This window comes from Belonocnema kinseyi, chromosome 10 (genome assembly GCF_010883055.1).
Source record: "Belonocnema kinseyi isolate 2016_QV_RU_SX_M_011 chromosome 10, B_treatae_v1, whole genome shotgun sequence".
Classification (NCBI taxonomy): Eukaryota; Metazoa; Arthropoda; class Insecta; order Hymenoptera; family Cynipidae; genus Belonocnema; species Belonocnema kinseyi.
Window position 1 is genome coordinate 70,041,817 of NC_046666.1, and position 10,395 is coordinate 70,052,211.

The following is a 10,395-nucleotide window of genomic DNA, read 5'->3' on the forward strand; positions in this document are numbered from 1 at the left end:
CGACATCCGGCTACGCCTTTCTTTGAGCCTCGTTGTTCATACATTTCTTGCCACACAGGTTCAATTGCACGAACAATCCTATCATTTAGGATAGCTGTGAATCTCTTATAAAGCGTGTTCAGACAAGTTATTGGCCGGTAGTTCTTTGGGTCAGCTAAGTTGCCTATTTTCGGCAGGAGTATTGTGCGCCCTTCCACCAACCACTCTGAAATCGGCTCTTTCGACTTCAAATATGAGGTGAAAATACGGGCCAAATACTGATGGGTTGAAGAAAACTTCTTTCACCAGAAGGTTTTGATACAATCTGGTCCCGGTGCGGAATAGTTCTTCATCCCTCTTAATACTTTTTTCATCTCGTCGGTAGTGATGGGTGGGCATTCTTTATCAGGTGTTATGAGAGCAACACATAACTCCTTGAAGCTATTTATATTTTCTGAGTCTTCGTCCAGTCTATGCTGAATTTCGTAGACTTCTCTCCAAAATACTTCGACCTCCTCTGGTTTGGGTGGGTGTTCGACAGTAACTGGAGGGTCTTGGAAGAGTCGAGATGGGTCAGAGAGAAACTGTTGATTTTCTCTGATCCACCTCTCCCTCCGCTCTAGACTTCTCTTAGCATCAGATAGTATCCGTATTCTCTCAACAATATGCTGCTTGATGGTCAGCAGCTTTGACTTGTTAAGTGTGTGACAACGGGTCCGGAGTTCGTGCGCGAACTTTCGAACCTTGGCGGTAAAATTCCTGCCAGATGTGATGTAGTCAATCACACATTGAATACGGGACGCGTACTGTCTTGCCCAGCCTATCTTTATGGCAAGTTGATGCATTCGTCTTTTGGTCTTATGATCAACCATTGATTTTGTTTTACGTTTCGCATCAGCCAAAGCTCTCGCTGCATTATACACACAATAATTGAGAGCCCAGAGGTCGGACTCTCCGGAAAAATGTCCACGAAGCTCGTCATCCATATCAGCCAGATCTTTAGGCTTGAGAGAAACCTTGGTGTTGATGTTTCTCCGGGTCGTATAGCATCACTCTTCCTCTGTTGGATGCCTGCCCGCGGTTGGTCTTATTGTCGCCTCTCTTTCTCTGTTGTCGGCTTGTTCTAGCTTTGGTAGAGTAGGCGCTCTGCTTACATAGCCCCTTTTTCAGAGTAGTTCAGCATGGTTTCGCAGAAGTTGCTACGAAATGTGCGATAGCTCCGGGTGTTTTTCGCACCACAGAGCATGACCCCGTGCCATGTAACCCCGTTCACGGGCCACACTCGCATCGTAGCAGTCTAGCAAGTTGGGATTCAGTTGCTCCGTCCACCCAAAGGTCACGAGATCCCGCCGATCCATCGCATTGAATCCATTTTCATTGGCTCCCCCAGCTCTAGATTGGTCGGCACTATTGGCCGACCCATTATCGGGAGCCCTGCGCGTTTTGTTGTTTTGAACCGCACTTACTACAACTATGTTTAGTGTTGTCATTGTTGTTCCCACGAGAAGCTAGGGAAAGGGGTTCGTCCATCCTTGTAGAGCCCCACATGCAAGGATAAGGCTGCGTACTCTGAGAGGTCGCCCGGTATCCCAGAGTCATCGTTCTAGACACCTCACCCAGGTGCCATTCAGCTTTCGGCACGGTTTTCACACCTCCGCTTGGGGGTTAATTCCTTCGGGACCACCCCTGGACAATTTTCCGCGACTGCCTTTTTATTTTTGTAACCATATTCAGTAGAAACCCTTGGTACAGGGACCCTCTGTCCGCAACCCGAGGACGCGTTCGGTGGCTTTGTCATAGGCCCTTCAGTTTGATTTTAGAGGAATCAAAACCGAACCGAATATATATATTAAGATTCAAAATCTTAAGTCATTTAAATTCTAGCGAAATTCCTCAAAAAATCTTCGAAATTACTTAAAATCTCTTAAATTCATTAAAAGGATCTTGAACTCTTATAAATAATTTGAAGTCTTTTAGAATTCGTTTATAAATTTAAAATTTTTTAAAATCCAATAACTCCGGTAGAATCCCTTGAAATTCTTGAAAGTCTGTTTAATTAATTAAAAATATTTTTAAATTACATACAAATCTTTAAAAACTTTTAATTTTTTTAAAATCATTTAAAATGCTTTCTAAGAGTTTAAATTCCTTTACTCACTTTTTAAACCATCTTAAATCCATTGAAATGGCACAAAATCTATTAAAATCACAAAAAATCTCTTGGACTCATCAAAAGTATTTTAAAGTCTCTAAAATCGCTTGAAAATTCTTTTACTTTTTTCATTCTTCTCAAATATTTTAAACTTTCTTAAAATTACTTGAAATATTTCGAAATTCATTTATAAATTTTTTCTCTTTTTATTAAAAAGAATGTTTAAATCCCTTAATGCCGATCCCTGGGTCGAATTTGGCCCAGAGTTGGGCCGGTAGTCGGCGTTACTCGTTAACAAAAGACGTCCCATAGTTGTCGAGGTGATTGGTCCATGTTTGGGCCATTGTTGGGCCAATAGTCGGCCTAACTTCTTCAGAATTTTCTCAATCCCTTCATGCCGATCTCTGGGTTGACTTTGGCCCAACTTTGTCTGCCGATCTACGGCGGGCCAAAGTCGGTCCGACTTTGGGCCAACGCACCTGCCTGGGTGCTGACCTGAATTCGCACCTGGGATAGCGCTAACGTAAAACGTAAGAAAAAAAAGATTATTGAGGCACTTTTTTAAGCCTCGACTTATGTTTTTTAATTTTCACATTTTAATATTTAATAGTTGTTACGATATTGTAGAAAACCAGCTTGGAAATAAGTCTAAGAACATTACAACATTTGAAATTTCGAACATTGAAATTTACATTATATTTGCAACATTTACTTAACAAATTGGCCTTTTCCTGGGCTCATTTTATACATAATTTTGAGAGAATTTAAAAACATAAGGAATAAAATATTTAACTCTGACAAAATTAAAATTAAGAGAACTTAATGAATCATCAAAGATGAGGTAAACACAAAATTCTAAGCTTTAGAGTATGTCTAACTGTAATTTAATTAAACTTTATCTCTATGGACTAAGGAAGTAGGAAGGAGTAGCATAAATGTGCTTCAAGTCAATTTTGTAGTTTTGCACGTGTTCCTCGCTACCGTTCAACATGTTTGAAATGTGACAGGATTGGTCAAAATTGTTTAGTAACACAGAAGCTTCTATCATTATGAAGAATTTGATTTGATAGGCGTTATGATGATCGATTGCAAGCATACATTCTGAAGGCTCTATAATAATAACGAATTTGATGTGACAGGTGTGATCATAATTAATTATAACCATAAATTCCGCAGACTCTATAATTATAACTAATTTTATGTGGTATAGGTGTTATCATAATCGATTGTATTCATACGAAATAATTAGCTTCTATCCAATCTTAAAAATACATGGCGTTAGGGATCGTTCACATATTTCATATTACATAACGTTATATTCGACCCTCCCCCCTCCTCATCTTCGTAACAGACTTTAAATAACATTTTTTGTATTATTTTCAAAAGCACAATAGACGTCTACTAAATACATTTTTTTGAAAGATAAAGTGATGTATAGAAATAAATAAAATAACATTTTGATGTAACACTCAATGTTTTTCTAATTTTTTGTTAGTTACAAATATTGAAATTAATTCCTTACCAGAAAAGAAGTATTATCAGTTTGTTATAAAACTTATATAAATATAAATATTATAAGATTCTTAAGAAAATTAGCAACGGTTTCTTAATATTTCAGATGTGTCAAAAAATCATCTAGATGATTGAAAATAAAAATTATTTTACAGGATATTACAAACTATTAGGAAACATTCGAACATTTTTTAAAAGTAATCAGGAATTTTAGAAGCTTAGGAAATAAAAAATACTTGATACATTTTCAGAAATGCTTCCAGCGTTTTACATATTTTTTATCAATTCAGAACCTTTTAAATTCCTGAATTTCCTAGGAGTTTTAAGAAAAATGGTTTATTTACTTGTGAAACCTTTCACAATTCCTTTAAAGCTTCTAAAGGTTTCTTTTAAAATCTTTTAGAGTAAAAATTTTTTTAATCTCTTAACATATTCCAAATATTTCTTGAATTTACTGGATTTTTTTGTTGATTTTTTAATCTTGCCAAAGTAAATCATTTTGCTTTAAAATCGTCTACTCTTTTTCGAAATTTAAGGAAATCTTTTTAAATGTTTAAAAATATTTTTCAATCTTCTCTTAAAGTTCATTTTTCGAAATGAAAAATGAAGATGAATCTTCCCATAAATCTTAAGGAAATTCTTGTTTTTATACTTTCAAAACTTTTATACCTTCTTATATTTTAAAATTATTCAAATTTGTTGTGATTTTTTTTTTAATTCTGCAAAATTCAAAAAACGGTTTTAAAATCTTTTAGATTCTTCTTCGAAAATTTTTGAAATATTTTTAAATCTTTTCAAATATGCTATTACAATTAATTTTTCAACATAAAAAATCATTTTATTTTTTCCTAGAAACCTAGAAAATTTTTTCATTTTCTTGAAACTTTACAAAATTCCTGAAATCTCTTATAAGTTTTTATTATTTTTTGACTTGTTTTAAAACCTTTAAGTGTTTCTTACACTTATTCAAATTTATTCTAAAATTATGTATTATGAGAAAATATTGCTTTAAAATCTTTTCAACTTTTTTTCAAAGTTTTTAGAAATAATTTAAAATGTTTTGTATTCTTTTTCAATTTTCTCTTAGAATTCATAAGAGAAAAAATCATTTGAAATTTTTTCATGAATCTTAAGAATATTATTTTTATTCTTTTGACTATTTTTATCTTTTTGAATGTGTCAAATGTGTAAAAATTATGGTGTGGTAGCAAAATGTTAAGAACATAATTATTTCCCAACATTAAACAGTAATTTCCAATTTTTAATTATGCCTTCTTCAAATAATGTTTAGAAACATTTATAAATAAATTTTATGAAGTAAAATTGTTTATTTGAATATTTCAATATACGAAATTGAAGATGCATAAAATTCATAAATAATTATTGATATAGATAAGTAACCCGAAAACACTCACTAAAATTTATATTCACGCAGTGTCGACAAAATTTTTGTTTATTTATGGAAAGCTTTGTTTCATGGAGAGAGGGGTAATTTTAACAATACATATATATCTGTTGTAATATATTTAAAAAAATTTAATTTATTTTATTTTCACAGAATAAAGATTTTTTCGACAATAAATGTTTGATAAGGGGATTCTCTTATCAAGATATAACTGTCTCACATATCATAATTAATTATGTTATCTCGAAATTTTTCAAAACCTTAATTCACGTACAAATACAAATATTTGATAACAACATAATGTTTGTCTGGAAATTTAGATAAGCTTTTCACATTCGAGACATATTTGCTCAGTACAGATATTTATGGATAATAAATACTACACATAGATATGTAGACAATAAGTAAATATTATCGTCTTTCTTCTTAATTTTAGCTTTTAAAAGTTAGAAAAAGGTCGCCTATGTATATTACATTCCAAGTATAAATTATAATAACTATAAGGATATAATAATAACGTGACGTAATATTAGATAGACAGAAAAGAACATTTTCTCCAAGTTACGAGAAATTTTCTCAACCTAATTTGAAAAAGAATGTCAGAATTTAAAAGTGGCAATATCTCTTTTTTCTGTACCTACGAAAACTATGTTATATCCTAAGCATATTTGTACTTTCTTAATGCAATGATTTCAACACTTTTTTAAATACAAAAAGAATCTAATCGATATTATTTTTTCGAATTTAAGAAACTTAACCATGACTTTTCACTTTCTGTAGAAGCTTCACATTCACCCACAAACCGTCTTCTGGATAAGTAGAAAAACTGGTGTCTCTTTTCATGGGGAGAACAGTTTTATTAGAAAGTTCCAAAGAATAGTTTTTCAAAATTTGAACCATTGCGACTTTCATTTCTATCAGCGCCATTCGCTTACCTACACAAATTCTGGGACCCTCTCCAAATGGCAAGAAAATGTACTTAGATCGACTAGATTTTTGGCTCTCATTGAAACGCTCAGGGTCAAACTTTTCTGGTTCAGACCAATATTTGGGATCCATATGAAGACCGTACATAGATACAACTGCTACATCTCCGGGTTTAACGCGACAGGAAAGTCCATCAGGGCCCTTAAGATGACATTCTTTTGTGCAGTGTTTTGAAAGTATTGGTATTGCAGGTTCCAGCCTTAGAGTTTCATAGAGGACTTGTTCCATGTAAGTTAAATCCTGGAGGGCTTCGTAATCTAATTCTCCATTGTATTTTGAGAGAACTGTATATACTTCTTGTCGAACTTTTTCCTGAATTTCGGGATGACAAGCTAGCTGAAAGCACAGGAAGCTTAGGGCGATGCTTGCGGATTCGTAGGCTTCTAGGAAAAAGCTTTCCATTATCACTAGCAAGGTTTTCTCGTCAGGAATTTCTAGACCGTGAGACCTCTGATAATCAATCATCATCTGCAGGAAATCGTTGTGGATTGCATTGTCATTTTTTCGGGTTTGGACTACATCTGGAGAAAAAAAAAGAATTTGTATTACTATATCTAATTTTCTGTGTCAATAAGGAAATTTAGCTTGGGAAAACATTTAATAACAATTTTAAGTGCTTCCTCAGAAAAATGTTTATTTTAATCAAACGAATTCTTTCTTTCATATAGGGTCAAAAAAACATTTTATTGAATTGAACAAATATTTGTTTAATTTAAATAAAATGTATTTAATTGAAACACACCATTGTTTAACTCAAAAAAAAATTTATTTGAATCAAACAAATAATATTTTTGATATAGGGTTAATCAAACATGTCTATGTGTGTAACAGCAACCACGACATTGACTGTACTCTTTTTCTAATACAAAGTTAGACATTCTCAATTCACTAGAAACTTTCACTTTAAATTAGAATTGATTTATGGAGTTACGCGTAGGGGCACATATAGCAGGATAAATGACTGACATTTTAAGCCTAGTACAAAGCGTCTATGTGTTTTTTTTTCACCTAAAATGAAAGTTAAATAATTTTTTAAAAGATTAGTGACAGCGGATTAGAAATTTTTTTTTCTTATTTCATTTTGATTCAACGACCAATTTGAGCTTTTCGTATATTTTTTGAATGAACAGTCCCATTTTGTGAAAACTACTCAGAATTATGTAAAACTTCATTAAATTAATAAAGTCCTGTTTATTTATTACAACTAGAATTATTTATTACTAATGATGTTTGTTCTTCAAGTGTACTTTCATTGATTCTGACGAACAAAAACTTGATTCGAGACTTTTCCCCGGGGATAAAAAATAATATTCTCATTAAGTCTTACTTATCTAGGTTATTTATTTATGCAATAAATAACATAAAGAAGAATAAAAAGAAATGTATAGACGTCATTGTGTATTTAATGATTTGGCCCTGTTCCGTTTCCGTCAATTCTCAACTTTTTACGGAATTTTATAATTCAAAGTTCCTTTTGCATACTGGTTTGTGATCCAAAAATACGGGTCAAGTTCGTTAGCCAGCCTTCTACTCCCAATATTGATGATTTTAGCAATGAAAAATCAAACTGAGAAACGTAATAATTCAGCTTAGTCACGAAACCACGCAAGATATAATAAATAGACAAAAGAGCAAAATTATCTGTTTTTTAAAATTCTACAAAATAGTTCTTAACTGTTCTTTTTTTCTAATTATAAAAACAAGATAGTAAAATACGACAGTTTCTATAACAATGAATATTGTGAATTGCAAAAGTATAAATTTATTGAAATGATACAGTTTCCGGGTAGCTAAAAATAAAATTTAATGCAAAATAAAAAATAAATATTAAAGTTATTTTGAGAAATAAAATTCGTACTTTTTTTGCAATATCTGAATAAGCAATCCCAGGCCGAGGTATATACATAAATGTAACATACATTTCTTATAATAGTGTTCAAGATAACAAAAGTTAACATTTTGGACGAAATCAATTGCGAAGCACGAGATACGTGATGAGAATGTGTTCGCTTAAGTCGAAGGAGCTTTAATAACAGAGAATTCACAATCACAAGGTTACATTTATCGGTGCCACCTTTAATTTTAAAAGTCATGTACCCAAATTTGGGGGAAATACAAAGGCGGAGCGCATAGTGAAGGGAAACACATTGTCGAGCGCGAAGAGAGATAACCAAAGTCGAGCGCCTCAGGTGCGCTCAAACTCGCGAGCCACGCGCATAGCGCGCGATAAGAATAACATATTTTTTAAAGTAAAAGAAAATTGAAGTGCTACATTTACAATCACTAAAAATCATTTAAATGTATCTTATGAAATTCAAAAATCGGGTTTTTCCTAGAGTATCATTAATTTGACAAAAGTTAAAATTGATTTTCATAATCCATTATTTTTTGCAATACCTAAACAGAATATAACTTTCATCTTCCTTTAAATACTATTTAAAGTCTTACCATCAATAATGAGGGAAAATGGAAACCTTTAATTAAATTAGTTCTTTAAAATTATTTTTTTTTCCAACTGAATTTTCTTGTTTCTGCATAATAATAGAATTGAAACATAATAGGATCGCTGATAATTGATATTTAAAAATAAATAAAGTGTCACTGACCTTTTACAAGATGTGCAAGGAAGCTCTCAACATCCTTAGGCACCCTGGCTATTCCCAAAATTTTAGCCAACTTTGGCAAAAAGAAAAGTATCATCTCCTTTTCTCTCCCAAAACTAGAAAAGTCAAACATGGGCTCAACGACTGTTTGAAATGTCACAGGCTTATCTTCAAAACAATGACCCTCTACTCCAAATCCAACATTCGCCACGAACTCTCCAGTGTATTTCGTCCAAAAGTGCAATAAATCCAATTCCACGATATTTTTTTCTTCAGCCTTTTTTTCCAAATACTTATTCAGTTTAAACGATACCTCTCGAGCCAATGCAAACAGCAACTTCAATTTTTTGTTAGAAAAGCCATTTGTCATAACAGATCGAGTTTCCTTCCAAACATTACCTTTTGCAAAAAACGGAGTGTCACTCATCGAAGGATCCAATTTCGAATGAAGTGTGAGTTCGTTGTCATGGAAGCTTGCAAAGTTAGTGACCAAAATGTCCTTTACAAGTTCAGGATCACAAAGAAGTATTGTTGGTGTTTTCAATTGGAAAAACCCTACCATACTTGAATTCAAGTTGCTCTTATACAATTTTTCACACAGACTTGGAAAACTTTCTTTGAGAGAAAGGACTGACCACATGTGTCCAAAAACTGGTATGGCTTTAGGGGCAGAAGGTATTCCCTGTTTTATCCAATAATCGTATTTCCAAGTTAAGAAATAATAAATCGCAACCACAAAAGCTGCTGCTGAAGCTAAAATGTATGTCCATTCCATTCTCAATAACTACTCGATGACGACTGAAGAATTGCATAGAACTTTCCACTTATTTGTTACAGGCCAGAAGTTTGATAACCTATCTAAGGTGATAGCATTCTAGTTAAAACGCCACGTAAACTTGGCACACTAAAGAATTCTGAAGGTTATCCGAAAATATTACACTTACCCTGAGCTGACGTCGTCAAAAATGATTATCACTAGAAGATTGTCAATGCTCCTTATCACTTTTCTTCACGAAGAAAGAAAGTGTCAAAGTTTCTTAAAGATTCTGGATTTTTTAGAAGAGCTATAATCAATTTAATTAAAAAACACATCTTTGTAATATTTGCTGCTTCGTGTGCTAATTAGCTAATATCTCACTTCAATGATATTGGCAAGAGTTGCACTTTGAAACTGACCAAGGGTGCAAACAGCCCAGATATAACGATAAATCTCATTATACTAATTTTGAGTCATGTAGTTGTACTGAATGAAAATAATTAATTATTACTCAATGTTTATTTTTCTCATTTGGTTACATCAAAATAGATAGAAAATATATATGTACTGTCTACTATTAGGGAATTTTCCGTAATACTTCTAATCTGAATTCTGTTCGCAGAACCTATTATATAACAATCATAATAACAAAAATTATGCTTCTCATGTTTATTAAATCTGATTATAATGTAAAAAAAATAGTTAATATGTGATAAGTTTTTAAATGAAATATTACTTCTACATATGTTGCGACAAAAATTTAATTGTATTACATATCTGAATCTTGTTAACCCTTAAGATAGCATTTTGGTTTATTAATTCTGTTTATAACTAATACATATTTTCTGCTTTGTGTTGAACTGAAGGAGACTTGAAACATTATATTTATTTATTTTTTAACTTCGTCGTGTTCCTAGCATCGAAAACCAACAATTGAAAATTGTTTAATTAACAAAACAATATAATAATTATATTTCGATAATTTTTTTACGTTCTTTAA

At 32.3% G+C, this 10,395-nt stretch overlaps 1 protein-coding gene across 1 annotated transcript; it reads right to left on the reverse strand.

Moving 5' to 3' along the window:
- Window positions 1–5,189: 5,189 nt before the first annotated feature.
- On the reverse strand, window positions 5,190–9,758 carry LOC117181528 (probable cytochrome P450 28d1). The gene is made up of 3 exons (XM_033374308.1): window positions 9,583–9,758; window positions 8,642–9,496; window positions 5,190–6,556 (listed from the first exon to the last, which is right to left on the reverse strand). The coding sequence occupies exons 2-3, from the start codon at window positions 9,411–9,413 to the stop codon at window positions 5,802–5,804; spliced, it is 1,527 nt and encodes a 508-aa protein (XP_033230199.1). The 5' UTR covers window positions 9,414–9,496; window positions 9,583–9,758; the 3' UTR covers window positions 5,190–5,801.
- Window positions 9,759–10,395: the final 637 nt, after the last annotated feature.

Excerpts from the sequence above, each read along its gene's own strand:
- LOC117181528 (XM_033374308.1), bottom strand. The coding sequence starts at position 9,413 with ATGGAATGGACATACATTTTAGCTTCAGCAGCAGCTTTTGTGGTTGCG. Across the intron at positions 6,557-8,641 it reads CCTTGCACATCTTGTAAAAG|ATGTAGTCCAAACCCGAAAA; the intron begins GTCAGTGACACT and ends TTTTTTCTCCAG.